Genomic DNA, 25,608 nt, shown 5'->3' with positions numbered 1-25,608 from the left:
TTTTATTCTGCATTGTATTTCATTAATATGATATTATTATTCATAATAGTTATTTAAGCTCTTTAAACTTTCTGTCTCTTCCTGCACTTGTATATCTATTTCTGTGATGTTATGCCTTGTTTTTTATAGTGCAAAATAGATACATAAGAATAAATACAAAAATACAATAACATTTTAAAAATATATAATAAAATTTTAAAAATAAATAAAATTAAAAATAAGCAATCAAAAAAAAATAATAAGAATTTTCTTTTATTCCTGGAAATTTTAGGAAACCCCATTTTACTTCCATGTGGGGTCGTGACCCCAAGGTTGAAAAACTCTGAGTTATACCATTTTGTTCTGATGTGATATTACACAGTTATTGTCTGTGCTCATCAAGCTAAAGGCTAATTTTTCCAACTTTGATGTACAGTTAACTAGCAAGTCATATAGCTCATTTTTGTTTTGTTCATTTCTGTCTTTTGTTTACTCGTCTTCTCACAGCCACATCGAACAAACCACCACTTGGCAGGATCCTCGTAAGGCCCTGCTCCAGATGAACCAGGCAGCCCCTGCCAGCACCGTGCCAGTCCAGCAGCAGAACCTCATGAACCCAACCAATGGTGCGTTATACTTTTCAAACTTTTCATTCGATAATCTCAGCTTCAACACAATGATTTTTCCTGCTCAGGCTTACATGTAATTTGCAGGATTTTTTTGTTTTCTTTAACTTTTTTCTTTGCACTGGTGCTTTCTAGTCCTTACTTGTTGCTACTTGGCGCACTTTAACTCTGTCCGCGTAGCTGGAATTAGCCCTAGGTGAGGTAAGAACACAGGCAGAAGTTTACAGGTCCTGTCTGACATGTTCTGGGAGATTGGTGACTCACAGAGTTCACTGATGAAGTATCTAGAGCAAAAAGGAGATAAAAAAAATAATGTTGTCAATGGGGACAAACTGGTTTGTTTGTTTTCATTGACGAATCATTGACTTTTTCTACACCAATAAATAATAGGACAAAGTTTTTTTTACTCCCTTTTAACAAACCTGATATTCAGAATACGTGTTAGATTTATTTTCTACTTGTGCTTCCATGGGATTTCTCCTGGTGGTGTGCTAAATTTGATGTTCAATCACAAAAAGCAGAGTAAAATTTTAACTTTTTTTGTTTCTCCTGCCAGCAAAGAATGAATCACGGAACGGTTCATTCTGTATTTGATTTTTTTTTTGCCTTTGATCCTTTATATTAGGGGCACTTCCAGAGGGCTGGGAACAAGCCATTACATCAGAGGGAGAAATTTACTACATTAACCACAAGAACAAGACCACTTCCTGGCTGGACCCACGGCTTGAGCCGCGCTACGGTGGGTTTGAAACATGTAAACTAACAGCGTGAAAAATGGAATCCGAGACTTAAAAAGTTAAACAGTTTTTGACATGTTATTTGTCAATTGAAAAACAACAAAGTGTTGATAGGATCTAATTTTTTAAGTACAAAGAGACATGTTTTACAATGTAAATACCTCTTTTTCATGTTTTCAGAATCCTATAATTTGCACTTTTATTCATTTATTTGAAACAAAAAACTCCCGTAAATGTCAACTTTTTATGATTAAATCTTACAATATTTGTCCAGATTTGGTATATACAGTATACAGTATAGATTGAAGCGTATAACAATTGTTAATGTCTGTATTTAAAGGTGCTGATCAGATAGACATAGTTTAGGCCTCATTGATCAATAAATCAAAGGTCATTTGCTTGAAAACAAGGAGTAAAAGGTTGAAATTGCTTTCACGCATTGCATTGTGGGATGTGGATTCCCGGAGACGATTGCATAGAAGTGTTTTAACTTAATTTTTACCGTGATTTCTTGCAATATTTATATTGCTCCATTAGGCCTACACTGTCTTTATCTGATAAATATTATAATCTTTAGAACACATATGTCAAACTCAAGGCCCCGGGGCCAAAATCCGGCCCTTTAGAGCATCCAATTTGGCCCGCAGGAGAAAATAAAAATGACAGAGAAATCACAAATCATTGTCTAAATTTCCAACTAATTCAGGTGTAGATATCTCAGTCCCTCCAAATGCACAAATTCAATTAAACTCTTAATTTTTTTTCAAAATTTAACCCTTTTCCTTAAATTATTGCACAAAATTTCCCCAATTAGATAAAAAATTGGTCAAATAATCAATGAAGTTGAAGTGAAGATCTTGCAGGTACTGATATCTGTCATTTATTGCTTGCATATTGTCAGTGCCTTACATAATTTATTCATAATTTACACGTGGAAGTGCAAATGAGGCCACATTATAGTTAAAATAACTCGTTTTCTGTGCCAAAAGTCTGTGGCCAGCTTTGAGATCAAACCAGTCTGTATTTGGCCCCTGAAGTAAAATGATTTCGACATCCCTGCTCTAGAAGCTTTAAATCATCCTTTTTAAACATTTAAACCACATTAAATTTCTAATTGACTTGCTTATATTGTTTTTGGACACATTGCGCTAGAAACCAACGTTTTTCACTCCCCCCAATCCCACAAAATTCACATCTAACCTTTTGTCAGCCATCTAACCTACGTGTTAGCGCAACAGCTGAGTTGGCCATTAATCCCCCCCTCTTCCCCCTGAGGCCAGGCTAGAGTTTGACAGTTAGCTTTCAGTGTGAGGTGGCCGTGGTTGTTGGTGAATAATTAGTGACAGAATCTAGAATCTTGTACATGAGCTGAGATGTCTCTGTGGCCCATGGGAACGAGCTAATCCCCTTGTGGGCCAAAGCGAGATTTCCACAAAACGAAAAGCTGCTGCTCACGTCAGTCTGACTCATTTATGCTTCAGGTGCCATCCTTTCATTGCAGCAGCAGTGCCCCCCCTTCACTCCCTCTACCCGAATTCACAAAAGCAACAAGTGTGAATCAAATGCAGCCTCGCATTGTGAGCTATTTTAACGTTAGCGTTCATTTCTTCTCCGCTTGTTGGTCATAGTAAGCACAGTTCTCCAAGCGCATGTGTATGTCATTGCTCTGGAACAGTGAGGAAAGTTTAAAAACATGTTTGTAAGGGGAGCCAGGGCTGCTGGGAAGAGATGGAGACTCTGACCGGCAGAGCTCTTTGAAGATTTATAAGTCTTGAACACACAAGGCTGCTGCTGCTGCTGGGCCCCTGAAAAGCACGAGAGGGAGAGACGGACACGGAGGCTGTTAACTCATTATGTGCCATTAATGAAAAAAAAAATTGTTTTGATCCACAGAAACTTTCACTCGGGGCTGTTTTCACATTTTAAATGAAAATGGTTGATGAATAACTCCATAAAAATATAGAAATGATTGATAAGTTGCCACAAACTTCAGCCTTTTATGCTAAATGGTGTCACTTCATTTTCTATTTGCTGTTGTGTAGCAGTAACGCACGATGCGGTTACTTTGATATCCAAGTCTATTTTGAGTGTTCAGTAAAAAAAAAAACTTAACTGAGGACTGTTACCCACTGCCTTTTCCCCGTGTGAGGCCCTGCGAACTGCAGGCTCGGCCTCATTCTGCCGCTGCTCCAGACAGACTTGAATCCGAGCCAGGCCTCTTTATTCTGTGGTCCAACTCTTAATCTGTTCCAGACCTTTTCAGTCAAAGAACTCCAATGTAAGAGGGGCGGAGGGGAGAGGGATAGAGGCGGGAGGGAGAGGGAGCCGAGGCGGAAGGGGAAGAAAGAGAAACAGGGGAAAACGCCGATGGGATAAGCATGCATCCTCCCAAAAGGTGGCGAACGATGGACGAGCCATGAGTGGCTGTTTAAATAAGGCCTGGTTAGCATGGATACAATGGCTACGTTTACACGAGAGCTTTAATTCAAAATACAAATTAAATCCTCTTCAAAAAGATTAAACTGATCTTGTAAACACCTAATTTAGAATGAAAATGGCCATTCTGAATCAAACATAAATCCGAACTAAGTTGGTTTATTCCGATTTTAAGTCCGAATGGAAAAATTCCTCAATCTTGTATAATTCATTCTACTTTTCGGTCATTCTGCGCATTCTCGTCCTGTCGCGATGACGTTTATGCTTTCATGCATTGCATTGTGGAATGTGGAATCCCGGAGACGAATGCATAGAAGTGTTTTAACTTAATTTTTACCGTGATTTCTTGCAATATTTATATGGCTACGTTTACACGAGAGCTTTAATTCCCCTTTAATTCAAAATACAAATTAAATCCTCTTTAAAAAGATTAAACTGATCTTGTAAACACCTAATTTAGAATGAAAATGGCCATTCCGAATCAAACATAAATCCGAACTAAGTTGGTTTATTCCGATTTTAAGTCCGAATGGAAAAATTCCTCAATCTTGTATAATTCATTCTACTTTTCGGTCATTCTGCGCATTCTCGTCCTGTCGCGATGACGTTTATGTGACGACATAATCCAAGATGGCCACCAAAGTAAGCCCCGGACTCGAGCTGAGACTATTTATTTAATAATGGCACGTTTCCACTGGCTGTATCGACTCTGCTCTACTCTCTTTTTGTGCGTTTCCACTGGCAAAAAGTACCTCCTCCATGGTACCTGTTGCTGCTTTTTTTAGTACCTCCTTCATTGAGGTTCCAAAAAAAGCAGCTCTAGTCTGATAATATGACGTAGACTCAAAGCAGACACTGATTGGGTCTGAGAATCATTACCGCGTGGAGTCATCAACTCACGCACAGAGAGGAAGCATTTGGCCACCATTGATTTTTGTTGCAATCTTGTGAGGATGGCAGCAAAAAAAGTGTGCAGTCTGGCAGTTTTGCATGTCAGGCTGGTGCTCAATGGAAACGCTCTTGCAAAACAGTATCGGGTTGCGAAAGCGAGGAGTGCGGAGCCGTGTAGAGCCGATACCGACAATGGAAACACGCCATAAGAGCCTTAGAAGATATGGATAAAATGAAGATTGGATGGACGGAAGCATAAACATGAGGACATTTACGGACACGAACATCGGTAAAAGAAACAGGCTTCATCGGGGGACATGAAGCCCTGCACCAGGACACATAGTTTCACTAATGTCGTGTGGGTCATCCAAAAGTTTTCCTTCCACTTAACATGCTGTAGATGGAGATAGAGCGGCCGTTGCATTAACCGCTGGCTTTGATTGACCAAAGTATGTCTTCTATCTTCTTCTCCTGCTCAGCTGACGAAAGTGAAACAGTATGTTATTGTTCAGCTGCTGCTTCAAAACTACAATTAAAATAAAAGTGAAAATATTTCTAATTATATAGTCTCCTATCTTTTAGCAGAAAAGAAAATGGTTTGTTGTGATTTTCCCAATAAACGTGACATTCACCCGCCTGTACAATCAGAACCCTTCCCAACACCCAGACCTAAAGCGGCATTGAATACAGGCAATTAAACGTGTTTTCAGCGTAAACCAAACGTAAATTACTGTTTCCATGTAAACACAAAGCAGACTAGTTTAATTCCGAATTATTTAATTCTGAAGGATTAATTCCAAACATCATGTAACCGTTGCCATTGTTTTCTAATTAAGCCCCCTCAAAGGGCAGTGTGTAACACACACAACAGACATCTTTCAGTGTTTAAAAAAGCAGATCCTCTTTGTATTTGTCTAACACGCCTTGTTTATGTTTTTTTTTTTTCAAAGCCGTGACAAAATTTTACACGTTAGAGTGAGAATGCAGTAGTGGCCATGGCTTCAGTTTCTTTTTCAATACGTGATTTTTCCATTTCAGAACGTCATTTTCTTTTATTTTCTGTTCGTTCTTTGAGAGACCGGAAAATCGGAGGCCTTAATTATGCATTATTATGTTTTAGGTTAATGTAGTATTCATATAAAACTATAACATGCTTGGACACTTGTGGAGCAGTGCATAGGGTTAAAATCTGTGTGTAGAGTGTGCATGTTCCCTCTTCTTAAATCTTCTACATCAGGGGTGTCAAACTCATTTTAGTTCAGAGGCCAAATACGGATAAGTTTAAACATTTCAACTTTTGTGTTACTTTGCATTTTCATGTATAAATGCTAAAAATTTATGTAGTATTAAGGGCACCAACAATATCCAAGCCATAGGTGACAGGTAGTGACTATTTATTTAATTTGGGGAAATCTTGTTAAATAATTTGAGGATTCAGCAAGATTTTCATTGAATCTGTGGCAAATTTAATGAAACTCCACCTGAATAGGTGTAAAGTTCTACATCCAAATACATTTTTTGAAATGTTTTTTGTTTTTTTAAATTTTGCATAGATGCCAATTTGTATGTTTGGATATGATACAGTGATTTAAAGTTACTCCCAATTTCTGCTTAATTTCAATAAATAATTCCCACAAAAATTTTAAATCTTTTAAAATATTCCCAAAATTCCTGAAATTTGCCAGATATTTAATGCCCTTTTGAAACCCTACTGAGATAGCAACAACTATATAATTTGGTCATTTATACTGTTTTCTCAGGCATTTTTACTTTCCCCTGCGGGCCGATTTGTGTTCTAGATGCTCATTTGAGTACTACGTGGCAGTGAATGCATCTATGGGCCCGATCCAAAACAGATGAAATCTTAATTAAATTATTGGCCCAGGAAGTTGAATGGTAGGTTAAATATACTCTTGATCGACACCCACTGGCTCTTACAAGGTGTTACAAGTCCATTTGTGGCACTTCCAAAGTGTCCTCCTCCCACTCATCTTAACAACACCCCGTCTTCCAGAGAAGCTCTTAAAAATGAAAGAAAAGCTTGTTAAAGTGACAGCCGACAAATATTTACTCAGCCCACAACTGTGCGGTATCCCCGGTCACACGGAGAACTTCCTACAGCTGGCACACCCTAACCTCTGCCTGGCCCAGGTGATGGTGTGTTGTAATCTATCTACTGCGCTGTGTGTGTGTGTGTGTGTGTGTGTGTGTGTGTGTGTGTGTGTGTGTGTGTGTGTGTGTGTGTGTGTGTGTGTGTGTGTGTGTGTGTGTGTGCGTGTGTGTGTGATAAGATCCGACGTGGCTGGCTGGTTGCTCTGTGGGAGTGCGTGAAGAAGACAAAAGGCAGAAAGCTTTAACTAGTTCCTTATCTACGCTGGGTTCTCCAACAATCTCCACCTCTATGTGCTGCTGATAGAAGCCGCTCCTCAAAAATCACACACTAGTACACACTCTGCACTATACACTACAAGTATATACCGTCTACTATATAATACTATAAGTATGATCAGGATGATTAGCGTTCCCACTGATGTATACTACCAAGTTTCCCAAGATGCATTTGGAACCTACAACAACCAAAACTTGAATCACACTGAGGCAAAATATTTATGTTGATTCTCCACCTTTGAAAGTTCTGACAATATTTTAAGTCAGAAAGTGACCAAGTAGAATATAAACATGTGCTCATTTGATCTGTTAAACTCAGGTATACATGCACATTTCATTCCAACATTTCTAAGATTTTCCTCCATTGTGCTACTGATTAAACTTCAGGTTAACTTCAAAACAAGAGCCCTATTTACAAAAATGTTAATAAATGTTTTGGAAATGTTTTGCGCATTGCATTATGGAATGTGGAGTCCCATAGACGGATGCGGTGACGGATGTGGTCATTTCATCCAAAAAACTCGTGTATACACATTTCATTCAGATCTTGTCCGCCAATGTGCTACTGACGAAACTTCCGGTTATCTTCAAAACAAGAGCCCTATTTATAAAAGCATTAAAAAACGAATGGAATGCAAGAAGTGATGCTTGAAGCCGGTCCCAGGACCATTTTACATTCCGCTCCCAATGCATCATGGGACTGTTGAGTATGACGAGTGTGCCCACCGTGCATACTTGAAAAATTTCCAGATTTGGTATACATCCGGTTATTTCTTGCATACTTAATCTTTTCATACTATCTAATGCACATGTTCCAAACTCATGGCCCATGGGGCCAAATTCTGCCCGAAGGAGAAAGTAAAAATGACGAAGAAAACATGAATCATTGTATAAATGATACTCAATAATATTCATAGGGGCTCACAGTTTTTCCGGTGCTTATATCACATGATTGCAATAATTTTTAATGTAAAAAAGTTCAACTTTTCTCAATTTAAATGTTCCTACAGTGAATCTGTTTTTTTTTCTCTCTATGTTCCAGTTTGAGTCTTTATTTGTAAATATTTTCTACAGTAGCCGTGAGTAATATTTGCTTGTTTAGTCTATAAAGGCAGGCCTTGTCTCTAATGGGGCTGCTGCAGACATTTGGCGACCCTGATGGTGCAACTTTTGAGCCTTCAAAACTAAACGTTGTACATTTTGTATCACTCTTTTGTAGTATTATGTGTTAACAAAGCCAAGGTTGTCTGCACTGAATTAAAAGCCGTGATCTGATTCCTCTAAAAGTCTAGAGCTACTTCCTCTAGAAACCCTGTCATGAGGACATTAATGGTGCCCGGATGGCGGCATGAAGCAGCCACAGTCAGCCACAAAGGCCTCAGTATCTAGCAAAGATAAGAAGCGGAGACATGCAGCACACTCCCATGGATTTAAAGCTTGTGTGTGGGAGAGAGAGATGAGTAGGAGGAGGAGGAGGATCCACCAATCTCTGTATCTTTGTGTGCTTTTGCTGCAGGGTGGGGGGGGTTTGGTCGATGGAAGGCGGGGCTCTTTGGTCGTGCTTCATTCAGCTCTTGCTTTAGTGTAAACAGACAGTGATTGAATGGTTGATGAGAAAGGTGCCGAGGCGACTGGGACAGCTGAGAGAGAGCGAGAGAGAGAGAGAGAGAGAGAGAGACGGGCCTGAAAAGTGTCTTGCTATCACCGCTTTGTTTTCCTTTGACGGTCTGAGCACATGAGCAAACAGCAGGACACCCCAGCATTTACTGTCCCACCCCCTCCTCAGACACACACTTTTCCTTGATGAAATGTGACCTACTTTTATTTTTCAAGGTTCTAAGGCCCCGTTTACATGAGAACATTTTCGAGTGAAAACACAAAAGTTTAGTTACATACTGTCCATCCATTTACACGGCAATGGCGTTTTGGTGCTTGAAAACTGAACTTTTTAAAATCGGGCTCCGGAGTGTACGTTTTTGAAAACGCTACCCGTCTAAACAGAGAAAGGACACTTTCTGTGTCACAAACATGCACACTCGAGGATAGATTTAATCCGAGAAAGTTAGACCCGGCCCGGCCCGGCCCGTAGCTGTCAGAATACGGCCCAAACCGGAATAAAGCGATCTCTCTTTAATCCTGAACCCATTGCTGCCGACACTATTCACATCTGTGTTTGTAGGCGAGTTTCTTTGATAAATCAGCTTTAGTTCATAACCACTCATTCTGCATTAAACTGTAAACATGACAAGCAGCTTCATGTAATGCTACGGATGCTACGTAGTGGTTTACTGCTGTAACACACACAGCTCAGCAACCTGCTCTCTACATGTGTGACACACACATCAACACAACGAGTCAAGAATGAGTCATTTATACATTTTATAAGATCATTTATTCATGTACCAGAGGACAGCCTCCATTCACATCCTCAGTAAACATTTGTGCGTCACCTCGCACTTATTGAAATGCATCACCTTCACTGTGCAGCGTCCGACCCGAGTCCAACCAGAGTTCATGTTAAAAAGATAGAAATTAAGCCCGACTTCAGGTTTGGTCATTTAGCTCAAAGTAGGAGTCTAGCAACATCTCCACTGATTTAAGTGACGATGAAGAAAATAACAATTTGTTGGAGAAATTCAGTTTAAAACACTCTTACTTGTGTTTGCTTATTTTGGTTCATTGCAAAATCACACCACCATCTATTAGCCTGGCATGTTTACTACATTGTTTTTTAAGCTTCCCGCAGTCTCATGTAAACAGAAATCTTCTTGAAAACGTTGCCGGACGAATGCAGAACTTTTTTGGAAGCAAAAACGGACACAGAAGCAAAACGTTGTCATATAAACAATGCCTTAAACTGCACAAACTTTCATAATAGCAAACATATGTATTACAAGTCAATGCATATTTCCTCTGATATGATATTAACTCGAACCCTCCTATTATCCTTGAGGTCAATTATCATCATTAAAAAAAAATAATAGATTACTTTTTTTTCTTCATATTTGATGACGTTTCCTATTTTCATCAGCCACAATGGATTAAGCATAAAATTATCATGATCAAATTTTTTCATTAGTGTTCCTCTGGGGTCAATTTGACCCCAAGCTGTTTTAACTGTGTAAAACTCCAAACTGGAACAGATTTGGATGAAATATTTTCAAGATACACTTACGTAGTTGGACGCTTGTGCTCATTGAATACAGACGCTTGCCACCAGCGTCAAAGATGCTTGGGACCACAACCAATATTGATATTTTTATCAGTAAATTTAAGAAGGTTTAGATGAAAACTATTAATATAAATTAATTCTAATTTAAAAGTTTGTCCTGATGGTGGCACTAGAGAAAAGGTCAAGGTTTCATTATCAAGGGGTTATTTATGTATTCAAAAAATAAATAAAGTGCCTGATACAAAAACTTGGTCAACAATTTTCTGATAATCATTTTCTGGAGGCAAATATCTCTGGGGTTAGATTGACCCTGAGGGTAAAGTGTTTAGTAATATTTGAGGATAATAGGATAGGTTAAAAGCAGAGAGGCTGTCAGTCATAGGGGATAATCAGTGATTTGTTTGCAAGAAAACAAAACACACAATGAAAGGATAAGTCACGACTGATGCAATGTACAAACGTAACAAAGCCTGTGTTAGTCAGTGAGTGGGAGGGGATCAGGTCTTACAGGAACAGCGATTGTTTCAAAGACAAGGTGAAAAACTCATGCATAGACTAACTTCCCTGGTCCCACACAAACCTGCTGCACTGGATCCTCTTTTTTACGAGTTCAACCTGTACAGGCTCAAGTTGTCATTCTCTTTATGGAGCGCTAAGCCCCGTCAAGCTTTTAAAAGGACTCGTTTCTTTTAGAGTTAGGAATTAAAGTACACTGCTGTCGGCCTCACGTGTTTTGTTTGTTTTTAGGTTTTCATGGATGAAAAAAAAGCCCAATTTCAAAAGACCTTATGTCTAAAGACTTCCTAATCCTCCTGTTCTTCCTCAATAAACGTCAGGGTTAGCTGGAAAAAGTGAAAAGGTAAAGTTATGGTATCAACCCCACAAAGCATACTGTATTTTTTTACATGCATTTTGGAGATATTTTTACAGTAATAGTGTCAATTTCTAAAATTATCATTAAAATTTTTAGGTTAATTTTTGGTCTTCGAAGCGTTATAGATTTTTCCATATTGGTGCATTTTTGCTAAATATAATAATTTGGACTTAATTTTTTCCACAAAATTTTCCTCCTTTTTTTAAATTACATTTTACCCATATTTTTTTGTTGTTGTCTTTTTTTATTTCTAAAAATACATTGGCAGAGAAAAGGACAGTGCAATTTACTCTTATCACACAACAACTCTCAGTGTTGAACAAAACATTACATTAACTAATTACAAGTGCATGAAAATGACGTTTACTACACTTTTTATTTTCACAAACTAGATTTTAAAAAAAGTTCTATTTTCATCAACGTTAAAGTACTAAATGTGCAAATTATATTTTTAAAAAATGTTAAAAAAAATTGCATTGACGTTTTATTACTTTTTATTTTCACAAACTAGGTAAAAATGGTATGTCGTTGTCAAAGTTGAATTACTAAATGTGCAAATTATGAATGAAAAAAGTAAAATGTAAAAAAAAAAACATGCATTATGAATTGAAAATGCTTAAAAATTACATTTACTACACTTTATTTTGACAAACTAGATTAAAAAACGTCTGTCGTTGTCAAGGTTTAATTACTAAAGTGCATAATTATAAGCATATAAAAATTACTTTTACTATTATTATTTTTACTATTATAACAAGATAAAAATTGGCTATTCTTGTCAAAGTTGAATTACTAAATGTGCAAATTATAAACTACTAAGCCATTAAGGCATATTTGACCTGTTTGATGCAAACTGTACTGATGAATGACTCCTCTACATCTTTTCATGACAGTCTGTGCAGTGGCTGTTAATAATATTTATAGTATATTTATAGTATGTAAGGCACATACAATATCCAAATATCAGTTCCTGCACAATCTTAAATTTCCTTGATTTTGTGACCAATTTTTATTTAATTTGAGGACATTTTGAGGAATAATTTGAGGAGAACTGTTGGATTTTGGAAAAATTGAGAGTTCTTACAACAATTTGAAAAAAAAAAAAAACTGCCATGTGATATAAGTGTGCGTACATTGACTTTGTGTATTTGTTGCTACTGAGATATCTACAATGAATCAGTGGGTGATTTACACAACGAGTCGTTGTTTTCACTGTAATTCTTACTCTCTCTTGCGGGCCAAATTGGGATCTTTAAAGGCCCAGATTTGGCCCCCGAGCCTTGAGTTTGACACAGGCTTTAAAATGTATCCACTATTTAAAACTTTAAAACGTTTTCCATACTCTCAATAAAAACTGTCTCAATAAAAACTGCAAAGAAAATCCTAAGCAGGGATATGTTGTTGTTTTTTGATAATTATTGTGCAGCATCCCTATGTTTTCTTTTTGTTTTTGCACAATATGCATGCTAAATATTATACTGTATTAAAATGTAAATTTTGGGGATTTTTTTTCAGCCTTGAACCAGCAGAGAATCACCCAAAGTGCACCAGGGAAACAGGGCCAGCTGCCCCCCCACAGTGGAGTGATGGGGGGCAACAACCAGATGAGACTGCCTCAACTGGAGAAGGATCGGCTGAGAATGAAGCCCCAGGAGCTGCTACGGCAGAGGCCTCAGGTCAGAAATCACATTCGGCATCGTCCTGTGTCTAAGCTTCTGATTGGTCAGCGAGTGGTTTCATATTCTAACACAGATACTTTAAATATGACTCATTATTATTCACAGATACTAAGTCGGTGCATCTCCAGTGCCTTTGATCACTCTTTATTACGGCGCCACCCTTTGAGTCACTGGTGGTAATTTTTTACAACTTCCTACCAGTGATGTGTCACAGAGCAAACCCACGCATGCACTGTGGTGCAACGCAGGCCAATAGTTTACTCAAGGCTGTGTCATAACTCCCCGAGTGTACGGATGATTGTGTTTACCATCTTACTCGACCAGAGCGTTTCATCCGTCACGATTTGAGGGGCATATGTTTCCAATTATTGGATCAGCGGCTCTTTTATTTCATTCCAAAGTAAAGGATATTATTAGGAAATCAATTGAGAAAACGTGTTCCTTTGGTTGTGTAAAACAGATTATTGTAAACAAGGCGTTGGTGTAACGTTGAGACATTTAACATTATTTGATTTACCTTAGCATATTATTATTTTTTACAACTTACACTGTTACATAAGGCCAGAGCTGCATTCAAAGTGCACCTCTAAAAAAAATAGACTCGTCTTAATTATAACCCTAATGCCTGTAATCTTTCCTTTGTGCCGACACACAAAAAGAGTCATGGTGGATTACTTGAGTTTTACTGCAGCTACAGCTTGGTTTGAACCTTCAGACGTGGCCTAAACCTGTCCATGAGCGACTCATTTTTAAAAAAAGTAAATCAATTGCAAACCTACAGAGCTGTGTTTATTGTTTTTTGTGGAGGGTGAAGATGTGTTATTATTATTATTGTTGTTCCAGGAGTGGTCAGATGCAACACTGCTCCATTAAAAAACAGTGGTTTTCAACCTTGGGGTCAGGACCCCATTTGTGGTCACAAGACACAAGGAGGGGGCCACCAGATGTCTTCAAGAAACTAGAATTTTTTATTTTTTTAATGTGAGCACCAAACTTGCCATATTTAAACCCATTTTCATCACTTTTTCTTGCCATATTTTTGTTCCTTTTAATGCATTTTTGCTACATTACACCTATTTCTGCCTCTTCTCCATCAAATTTCAATGCCTTTTATGCACAGTTTTTCACTTTTTCACTACATTTTCTGCATTTGTAATCCCTTTCCACCACTTTTGTTGCCCCATTATTGTCACTTTTAACCTCTTTTCACCATATTGCAGGCGCATTTTTTCACAATTTAACCACATTCATGATTTGTAATGCCCATTATTTGCCAGTTTAAAGTAATTGTTCCTACTTTTTAAATTACCCCAACCCCCCTTCCCCCCATTTCTGCCACTTTTAAGGCAAATGTGCAACTTTTAACCAATTTCTGTGGTTTTTAAAATCCCATTTCTCTACCGTTTCCACCATTTTTCACTCATTTCCACTCGGGTTCATCTTTGTTCTTTTTTGGCAAAAATATTATTATTTTTTTGCACTCAGAACTTTATTATTACATTTCTAAAATATGTGACTGCACATTTTATGGTATTTTTTTTAATGAGTTTTGACGAAGAATAATCACAAGTTAAGGTTACTTTTATTTTACTGATTTTGTTGGGGTGGAGGAGCCTAAAAAATTTTCATTCTTTGAAGGGGGGCAGCAAAGGAAAAATGACCAAGTTTGAGAACCACTGCATTAAACCAATGACAGTCTCAGCTCCCATTCCCTTTATTAGACTGTTTAAGTTGTTTTTTTGCTGGTGGGCATTGCAAAGAAAGTTAATTACACTGAGCTAATATTTTGCGTGTTTCTAGTATATTTTTGAGAATCTTTTTAGTATATCCTTTGGTCGTGGTTTCCATCGCAAAATGGTCAGGTTTTAAGCAGATACTTTAAATACATAAAACTGGCAAAGAAAAGGAAAATATGACTTCAATTTATTTGTTAACATCAGTAGAATTTATCTGTTACATTCCCCATGTACTATAGTTGAGAAGTTAATGTTCTGTGCATGCAAGGCCCTTGACTCTATGTGCAGCAATTTGTAAACGATTTACCATACGGGAAGTTGCACCCATATACATGAAGTAACTGCCTAATGGAGAAGGTGGATTAGTTGTGAGAAATTCATAGATTCTCTAAAATGTAGGATGTGGAGAACAAACAGAAAACAGCTGCTAACGCCTGCCGACAGCGTACAGAACTGGGTCCCTCCACCTGGTCCAGTCTTTACTGGTGTGAACACACTAATCAGGACTAGTTTGCCTTACAACTCCGACTGTGAAAACCCTAAGTGCAGCGAAATGATTACGGATCTCCACGTGTTTTCTTTTTCCCGTCTACCTTTAAAAGTCGACTAAATTCAGAACTTTGTGGCACTGAGGAAGTCTTTTCCCCTTTCCACGTTTAAAGACTAGAGAGGAAAGGAGGTGAAAAGGACAACATGACTTCATATCCTCAGCCTTATCTGACACAGCATGTGTAGAAAACAATTGTTCCCAACTGTGGCTGCTGGCCCCTCGTGAAACCTGACACCGAGTGGTGGGAAATGGAGAACAACGTGCCGGCTGTCTGAGCCCTGTTTGGTTTTAATGTTGTAATCAGATACAACTGAGCAGCAGGGTTCTCCGAAATGTGTTCTTCTGAAGATTTTTATACAAGGTTATGGGCGGGGTCCAGATGTGTTTTTTTTTTTTTTTTTTTTAAGGCCTTGTGCTTATTGTTTTGCAGGAGCTCGCCCTGAGAAACCAGCTGCCCACCAGTATGGAGCAAGATGGCGGCACCAACCCAGTGTCCTCCCCCATGGCACAAGATGCCAGGACCATGACGGCCAACAGCAATGACCCATTCCTCAACAGGTTGGTTTCTCATGTAGCTCGCCCTCCCTCACTTTGTCCCATTTAGTTTTGAGTCATGGCTCAACTTTTCACATTAAAGTGACTCATCTGGAGGAAATCTGTTGTTCACTGCACAGTGAGGACCTCTTGTGTGCATCGGATGCTACAAGCCCAAGCATAACATGTCTTTACCCTCTATAACAGGGGTTGTCAACCTTGGGCTAGCGAGACACTGGGAAGGGGGTCGCCAGATGCTTTCAAGAAACTAAGAATATTTTTTTTGAGTTTGAGTTTGAGCCCATTAAAACTTACCATATTTTAACTTATTTTCCTCCCTTTTTCTTGCCATATTTAGGCTCCTTTTAATTCATTTTTGCTACATTATTTCCATTTCTGCCACTTATCCATCAAATTTCAATGCATTTTCTGCCATTTCTTTCCACTTTCAAGACATTTTCGACACATATAAACCCTTTCCACCACTTTTCCCACCTACTGTTATATTAGTTGACTCATTATTGTCATACTTTTAACCTCTTTTCACCATATTTTATGCTTATTTTTGCCAATTTAACCACATTCACCATTTGTCATGCCCATTATTTAGTTTAAATTCATTGTCCCCCTCCCATTTCTCCCAATTTTAAGCCAATATTGACCCATTAAACCACTTTTTTCCTCTTTTTCTGTCAGTTTTTGGCCACTCTAATTTGCATTTTTTTAACCAATATCTGTAGTTTTTAAATCCCATTTCATCACCTTTTCTGGTCACTTTTAATTTTATTTCTAATTAAAACAAGGATTTACATCTTTAAGATGACTATAAAATATGGCCCAAATAATAATAAACTTGTTGGATAACAGTGGATATTATTCAGATAAATAAATAAATGTGGTTATCACAGATTCATAGAACAATGGATCATGGCCCCCCTTATGGATGGTACTACCTTCGGGTACAGTGGGGCTGCCTGGTCTCTGAGACCTTTATTTTGGGGGTTGCTGTCTAAAAAGGTTGAGAACCATTGGTCTATAATACACTTTAATACACATATTGTAGGTCAAATGCCATGTCATCACTCCTCCTACATGACTTCAAGTTCAAGCAGACAAAATGTAAATGTAAAAAAAAAAAGATCTGAATTGCAAGCAGGCCATGAGAACATGTGGTCCAGTCAGTAGACAGGCCAACCTAATCTCCTCCTCCTCCTCGTGTTGCCTTCACTGCCCTGCTCTGCTCTCACAATGGCCTCATTCATCCTGCCTCTGCACTATTCTGCCTACATATTTCTCTGCTAATTAGTATAAGCTCGTCAAATGTCTTTTTCCTTATTCCCTTTTGTCTGTCTTTGTTGCTATTATTGTTTGTTTGCTCTATATATTTCACATTTTATAAGGCTTGGTTACAGTGCAAATGAACGTCCTCACCCCCCTTTTTACAAGTCATTGCCCCAACTGGCTTTGTTATTAATGTTTGACTGAGGTCACATATTTCAGTTTTTAATTATTAGCGTTTGTTCCTCCAGCGGGACCTACCACTCCAGGGATGAAAGCACAGACAGCGGCTTGAGTATGAGCAGCTACAGCGTCCCTCGCACTCCAGACGACTTCCTGAACAGCGTGGACGAGATGGACACAGGTGAGCGAGGACGTCAGTTTAGCAAAGGCTCCATGCTGCCTACTCATTTTCATTTTAGACCCTTTAAGCACAAAAGTTGCAGCATTGCTAAATAAAATAGTCCTTAACTCACTCAGTGCCATTGACGAGAAAACTCATCAATTGCATTTTATCACGGAGATTACTAGAAAACACCCTGGCGGAGGTCCCTCATCAATATCTAAGCTGTAGTGTGATGTAGTGACCAACTGTGCCCTGAAGGAGGCAGCAGCGCACCTTTAGATGTGAGATTAGCCACTGATGCTACCATTAGCTAAGGAGAGAGAAGCAGGGACGAGGGAGATTATGGTGCTATGAAGTGATATTGTGAAGTATCCAGCAGCTCACAGCTCCACATACTAACACGGAACATGTGTGAACCTCAGTGGATTATTGATAATGTTGGGATTGTGAGATAAAACCATCAACTAACCAGGCTAAACGGGTCATCTCTGTACAAAATACAGTAAGCAAAACATTCAACTGTGAGCCAGATAGCAAAATAATAATAATTTTGCCATCAAAAGCCTTGTCTCAGTGTTGTTGTTATTTTTTTAGAAGGAAACCAATGTTCAGATGTTGTAGTTTTCAATAATGCTAAAATAAATTGCTTTAAAGTAACTGACAGATATTTTTTTTTAGAAAAAGTCAGTTTTTCTCAGCTTTTTGCTCTGAAACTGGTGATTTGTGTAAAACTTGCTCTATTCAACTGCTGATTACGGAAGAACTAAACAAGCTACGAACAGTTTTTTTTTTTTTTTCAGATGAAAGTAGAGACTTTAATCATTCAGAATCTGGTGTCAGATTTCAGATTGTCATAGTACAACATATTGTGTTTTTAAAAATCAGTCAAAATGCTCTAAAACAGCTGGCACAGAATTAGTTAAATTAAAAAATCAATTACCAACAGTAGTCAGTAAATCCGACACAGAATGAGTAAGTGTTTTTTTCTGGTTATCAGGTGACCCGCTTCCTCCTTCCATGGCGACTCAGCCCAGTCGTTTCCCCGACTACCTGGACGCCATTCCGGGCACAGATGTGGACCTGGGCACCCTGGAGAGCGAGAGCATGGTGGTGGAGGGCGAGGAGCTGATGCCCAGCCTCCAGGAAGCCTTGAGCTCCGACATCCTCAACGACATGGAGTCGGTGCTGGCAGCTACCAAGATCGACAAGGAGAGCTTCCTCACATGGTTATAAAAGACTGAGACCCAACCCTTTTTACTCCCCTCCCCTAACACTCTGAACTCTGCCTGCTCGGATCTGTGAAGGATTCAGAGATGCTTTTTACCATTTCAGCGAGCCTCCTTGGACTTTCTGTCTGTATGGGCGTATATAAGGCCACCTTCTTCTCTTCAGGCAGTATTCTCTCCTTTTTTCTTTTTTTCCCCCTCCACTGGTGTGTTATCTCTTTGTTTTGTCTGTGTCTTCAAGGCTGGCCCGTGAACAGACAATTATGCAAGGGTCCCCACATCTTTCACAGCTCGGCCGCATCAAAGGCATATTTACCGTAACAGGTGCATGAAATGAACTCTTCTGCAAGGACCTGCTTTTTATCAAGTTTATCAGCTGGAATCTTTGGAGCCTCATCTTTTCCTACAGTCTGGCATGAAGCAACACTCCATAAACTGTGTTTGGGACTTCTGGATCGAGCTAACGTAGCTTTACATTTGGCATCAAGATTTTAATAAATTTTCCTCTGTTTCTTTTTTTTTTATTTCAACGAGCCTGAAAAACCAAAAATGATGTATTGGAAGCATAGAGAACAAATACTGATTTGGAGTAAAGGTAGTCGCTGAGGGTGGGTTGAGGGTTCCAATCCATGGGAACTGATCACATGGCTGCTTGGCTGTGCCAGCGAAGTCTAAGTTAAACATATGGTAGAACAAGTGCCTTCAGTTGTATTTTTTCTTCTTTTTTTTGTTAAGATGCAAACAACAAGAACAAATACCCACAGCAGCCACAAAAAGCATTAAAGTCAGCCACATTTTTTGCTGAGTCATGGAAATGTAATTTTGTGTATAAGAAAAAAAAAACTTTAGCTTCTTTGTATCTCAGTCTTATCAAAGCCAGAATCATTTGTTGAGTTATGTTTTCAGTATTTCATTTATGTAGGATATGAATTCCAACAAGTTTTTGGTCTTCTGTTTGAATAATATGTTACTGTTTCATTTATTCAGACAAATGTTTTTTGATCTCTTGACATGTTTTTTGTCAACTGCCAGTCTGCTTCAAAGGCGTCTGATGATCGCTTTGATGTTTTTGATGTTGCCTTTGAAGCTTCCCTTTGAAGTTTTTTTTAACTTTTGCGTAGTAACTCCAGCAAGTTATTTTTGTCTTCTTTTTGAATATGTTAACGAATGAAATAAAACCCTAACATATTAAAAAATTACTTGCTGGAATTATTATGCATAAGTGAAGGAAACATCAAAGTGATCAGCAGACGCCTCTGAAGAAGACTGGCAGTGGACAGTCAAAACATGTCAGGAGATCAAAGTAAATTTGCTGAAAAACTGTTGTCTGAATAAATGAAACCTTAACATATTTGTAGGATATTGTTCATGTTCTCTAGCTTAGATCCATTGGCATCGTTTGTTTGTTTGTTTTCCTTTCATTTATAGATTGTGGCGCTTCTTCTTTTAGTTATTTTTTTGTAAACAGGGTCAACTGTAAACACTTCAACAAGATTACTTACGTCTGCCAAGGTTTTAAAGAAGCATCCCGCCGACTTTATCGTCTCTGCTTTACGATACCTTTTAGTGTTTTTTTTATATATATTTGTGTTGATCAAATGCAGCTTTTTGCAATCTTTTTCAAAATATTAACCAAAAAAAGAAAAGAAAAAAGGCAGATGATCTTTAGCTCTTTGATCAAATAAACCTTGTGACAGTATACAGTATATATATATATATACACACACACAAGAGTATTTGAAAAAATGGTGCACAGTGCTGTCACTGGGGATGTTAAAAAGAGTTGAAGCAGTAATTCCTGCAAGATTTTTTTTGTCTTCTTTTTGAATATTATGTTAAGGTTTAATTCATTCAGACAACTTTTTTTTCAGGAATTCACTTTGATCTGACATGTTTCGACTCAAGTGCCAGTCTTTGTCAGAGGCGTCTGCTAATCGCTTTGATGTTTCCTTTGATGTTTCTGTGACTTCTGCATAATAATTCCAGCAAGATTATTTTTTGTCTTTTTTTTTTAATAATATGTTAAGAATGGGGCACCATCACCGGAAGATGGTCCCGGGTTCAATCCCTGGGGTGGATACTTGTGTTCTCTCTGTGTGGAGTTTGCATGTTCTCCCCGTGCTGCGTGGGTTTTCCTTTCGGTTACTCCGGCTTCCTCCCACAATCCAAAAAAAAAACAGGACTGTTTGGTTGATTGGAGTTTCTAAATTGCCCGTAGGAGTGAGTATGAGTGGTTCTCGGTCTTTGTAGTGTTGCCCTGCAATGGACTGGCGCCCTGTCCCCCGCCTAACTCCCAATGAAAGCTGGAGATAGGCACCAGCAGAGCACAACGACCTTGAAAACAGGAACTAGCGAGTTGGAAAATGGATGGATGTTAAGGATGTTTCCTTTTAAGTCAGGGAAACTTCAAAGGAAACATCAAAGCGATCAACAAGACTGGAGTTTTTAGTCGAAACATGTCAGGGGATCAAAGTGGATTTGTCAGAATAAATGAAACCATAACATATTAATGTTGAAGCAGGTCTGAGAGTCGCGTCGGTTCTGCGTTCCCAGGAGGAAATTTTTCACGCAGTAATCGAGAAACAGTTATCACGGTCAGGATTTTGTTGGCAGATTCCAAAGATGTTTTTCCTAATGACACTAATAACAAATTTTTTCCCTTATTTTTTTACTCCGCCTCCATCTTCCAGAGAACATTTTGTGTGAACAAACTGTATAAGCTAATGAGTTTCTCAAGTGTTAACCCGACTCGTCTGAAAAACAAGGTCCAGCGGAGAGAGATTCTTCCTTTGATTTCTTTTTGTTCTCTATGGTTTTTTTGGGGTTTTTTTCGAGTGACTACCCGTAATCAAGGACCGGGTTTCAAGGAAAGAAAGACGCTCGCATTGTTTACATAGATGGACGGAGAAGACTGCTATAGCTGCAGTGGTGATGACACTAAAACTGATGATTCTCTCGCAATCACACTTTTTTTTTTAATGTTTACACGATGACGATGTCTTTGCAGTAACTTTTTGGAATAATCAGCACGCTGACCCTCAAGAGACGTCGTCGCATTGATTTGGTTGTCAACCAATTCTAAAACGAGTAGCATTAACTTCACGGAACACTACACATATACGTTATATATAAATATAAATAAAAAAAGATATATATTAGATTTAGGACATTGACGTTTGTTTAATTTTGTGTGCAAGAGCGTTTTTTGTTTTTTTTTTAGTTTTGACGGAAATTATCATGGAATCATGTGTTAATGATGGATTGGAGCTGGATGATGATGATGATGATGATGATGATGATGATGACGATGACGATGATGATGAACAATGCAAACTAAATGGAGTGGTACACTGCAGTGCTTGTGTTGCACGGCTAGAGTTTTCATTTGAAATGCAGCAACGATGCATTTTTGTCACGCCGATACCTGATTTTAATGCTTAGTGTGTATTTTTGTCGGAGCGTATTAGCTGTTGACTCTCGTCGTAGCCGTAGAACTAATCACAAGTTAAACGCGTTTTGTGTTTTTAGAGTTTTTCTAAATGCACATGAAATGAATTTATATTCAGTCTTGATCTGTTCTTCTTTTTTTTCCTTCTTTTTTTGATAGATATGTGCATGAGTTTTAGAACAAATAAATTCTGTTACAATATAGCTTTCTTCATATGAAACTTTTAAATTGGCCTGAAATAAAGCATATACTTTGTGGTAACAGTGTGTAGTAGTGTGATTTTTTTTTTTTTTCTTTTTGGGGGCGGGGTGTGTGTGTAGGTTTTATTATGGGGCGACAATTGTAAAGTTGTGCATGCTAAAATAAACATTTAGCAACAAACCAAGTTTAAAAAACATGTGACTTTTACTTTTGACCAGATTTACAGCAATATTTGTGAAATTTGTAATATATATATTTTTTTCTACTAAAAATTTAATGTTAATGGTAACTCTAAAAGTGAAATGTTAAATCTAAATGTCACGGGTGAAACTAAATATTTAGCTAACCGGAAATACCAAAATAAAAGCTCATTGATGTGAACAAGCGCTATACGCAAGAGATTTAACATATAGATTTAGATTTAACATTCTAGATTTAGATTTAACGTTTAGGATTGAGATTTAATATTTAACAATTAGATTTAGATTTCATATTTAACATTTAGATTTACTAATAATTGACCATATACTTTTACGAGAAAAAAAATTGCACAAATTCAACAAATATTGCTGTAAATCTGGTCAAAAGTAACATAAAATTATTCACATAAGTTTTTTAAATATGGTTTGTTGCTAATTGTGGCAAAAAGTTGCTGTTAGCATGCACAATTTTACAATCGGCGCTGCATATTTTATAGGGTTCAACAACTCAACCCTCTTTACAATTAATATATGCTATACACAGGTTATCCTCACTTGCCTCTATTTGCTGTTATATGATTTGGAAAATAACTTAACAACTACTTTTAACTGCCCCATTAGGTTGCTACTTGCTAACAGCTAATTATACTATTATACAGGAAGTTTTACCGATGATCGTATCTCAGGGTGTTATTCAAATTTGAAAAGTGCATTGTAATATTTTTAACAATTAGTTAAGTCTATGAGGTACATATATGTATATTTAAGTAATGATGATAAACAGTCACATAATGGCTTAAAATATGATTTGAAGCTGCCTAAAGGAAAGAAAAAATGTATTTCTGCCATATACAGTATACATTGCCTAATTTGATTTTCTGAATTCAATGATGATTTAAATTATTTATTGAAATGCATAATCTCCTTGACCAAACAAACTCTGATCATTACTAAGAAAGGAAAATCATATTCATATTTTTATGAAAAAAAGAGAAATCAAAAATATGTCATAACATGATGTACTATGTCAGCTTCATATAGTATATATTCAAATATAAACTAGAAAAATATTGAAAATATAGCTACATATTCAAAAACTCATCAAAAGTTAAGGATGGTACCAAAAGTAAAACAAAAAATAAAATAAATAATAAAAATACAGTGAAATTATTTTATGTTATTCACTTCATTTACAAGTATTTACAACTATCTGATATTTTTTCATAGTATAATTACAAAGCTTTATTTGTGATTAATTTGTATCGTTAAACCAAAAAAATACATTTTCTTCATTTTTTAGCAACATTACATAAACAAGTAGTCACTTGTTAATATATATTTTTAAATGGAAATGTATTTTTTAAAAATGTAAAATAACAACAAAAATTTCACAGCTTTTTTTGAAAGATTCAACTAATTCTAAATATTCGTTGATGTCTTTCAAGGAAACTTTTTATAGGAAATTTAAAAAAAAAGGAAAAATATTTCCTGAAAAAAAACATCTCATCAACCCAGAAAAACCCAAACTTCTTTTTCTTCAGTGAATGCGAGGAGCTTCTGTAAAAAACAACATTGACGTAGAAAATAATTATCTCTTACTCACTTGATCTGAAGGACGTTGTTTGTCTCGTTTAAACTATACCGTCATCTGCTGGAATATTGGTGTAAGTGCAGCATTAAGTCTGTTGTCAACACAAAAATAAAACCAAAACCGCGAAAAAAAGAAGAAAAAGAAAAACAGTCTTTTGTGAAAACAAATATTACAATTCCGACCTGTTTGTGGGCCGAAAGAAATAATCAGAGTTGCGGTCAATGCTCCACAAAAAAAAAAAGAATCCAAGACTTTTCTTTTTTTTTATGCCTTACTAAAGCTTTACCTATGGATATGGAAGCCCGTTTCCCCCACTAAAAAAAAATAGAAAATCACCAAAGAATGTCATCATTATGAAAAAGAAAGTCATAATTATGAGAAAGAAAGTCATAATTATGAGAAAGAAAGTCATAATTATGAGATACTTTTGATTTGTGGTGTTTGTCATTTTTTTGTAATTTTTATGCCTTACTGTAGCCTTACCTTAAAAAAAAAAAGAAAATTCAAAATGTTTTCATTTAATGCCTTACTATAGCCTGACCTTCGATTTGTGGTGTTTGTCTTTTTTTTTTTTTTTTTTTTTTTTTTTTTGTCATTTTTATGCCTTACTGTAGCCTTACCTCAAAAAAAAAAAATTCAAAAAAAGAAAATTCAAAATGTTTTCATTTAATGCCTTACTATAGCCTGACCTTCAATTTGTGGTGTTTGTCTTCTTTTTGTCATTTTTATGCCTTACTATAGCCCTATGTCCAAAAAAAACAAAAACAAAAAATCAAAATGTTTCCATTTCATGCCTTACTATAGCCTTACCTCCCCCCAAAAAAAATTCAAAAAAATAAAAAAAATTCAAAATGTTTTCAATTTTTTTCTCCTTACTATACGCTTTCGTTCGAATTGTGGTGTTTGTCTTTTTTATGCCTTGCTAAAACCTTACCTTCGATTTCTGGTGCATGTCTTTTTTTGTCATTTTTATGCCTCGCTATATATAGCCTTACCTCCAAAAAAAAAAAAAAAATCAAAATGTTTCCATTTTATGCCTTACTATAGCCTTACCTTAGATTTTTGGTGTTTGTCATTTTTATGCCTTACTATAGCCTTACCTCCACAAAAAAAATGAAAAACATACCAGGGCTCCCCATTCACAATTTTAAGGGTGGGGGTGTTACGGCTGGTGCCTTCTGGCCTCTCAGCCTGCCCTTCCTCTTCTCTCCTAACACACCTGGATCACATCAGTAATCAGGTAGGAGAGGGAGGAGGAGCTAGAAGGGCTGAGAGGACCAGAAAGCGGGAGGCACAACAACTGACCAGCAGCAGACATGTGGGGAGAGTTCTGCAGCTCCCCACTGGACATTTTTGTAAGTTTGTTGTTTTAGTTTGGACTGGAGATTTCTGGTAGTCCTGTTTTCGTGTTTCTGTAGTTTAGTTTTTTGTAGTTTAGAGGGTGGACGCTGGGACGACGGCCCTGTATAGGGTTGGCCTAGTGTCCTCCCTACTTTTGTTCAGTTTGGGCAGGGTCTCCAGTACCTTTTAGTTTGTTCTGTTACTTTTAGAATTTTGGAAATAAATACTTTTGATAAACCTTTGATTTCTGTTTGGTGTCTTGTTTATGTTGCGGCCCCTCAAGCCTTGACCTCACATCCTAGAGGGGGTCGTAACAATGCCTTACTATAGCCTTACGTTTGATTTTTTGGTGCTTGTCATTTTCATGCCTTACGT

General features: G+C 37.3%; 1 protein-coding gene across 1 annotated transcript in view; it reads left to right on the top strand.

Moving 5' to 3' along the window:
- Positions 1 to 22,162, top strand: part of yap1 (Yes1 associated transcriptional regulator) — a 39,408-nt gene extending 17,246 nt beyond the window's left edge. The window contains exons 3-8 of the mRNA XM_028465057.1: positions 487 to 605; positions 1,231 to 1,344; positions 12,619 to 12,779; positions 15,499 to 15,626; positions 17,132 to 17,244; positions 18,224 to 22,162. Of these exons, the coding sequence (XP_028320858.1) occupies positions 487 to 605; positions 1,231 to 1,344; positions 12,619 to 12,779; positions 15,499 to 15,626; positions 17,132 to 17,244; positions 18,224 to 18,459 (871 nt within the window). The 3' untranslated portion in view covers positions 18,460 to 22,162. The remainder of the gene's footprint in view (positions 1 to 486; positions 606 to 1,230; positions 1,345 to 12,618; positions 12,780 to 15,498; positions 15,627 to 17,131; positions 17,245 to 18,223) is intronic.
- Positions 22,163 to 25,608: the final 3,446 nt, after the last annotated feature.

Source organism: Gouania willdenowi, chromosome 13 (assembly GCF_900634775.1).
Source record: "Gouania willdenowi chromosome 13, fGouWil2.1, whole genome shotgun sequence".
Taxonomy (NCBI): Eukaryota; Metazoa; Chordata; class Actinopteri; order Blenniiformes; family Gobiesocidae; genus Gouania; species Gouania willdenowi.
The sequence above is the reverse complement of the archived record's forward strand: the minus strand, read 5'-3'. Positions and strand labels throughout refer to the sequence as shown.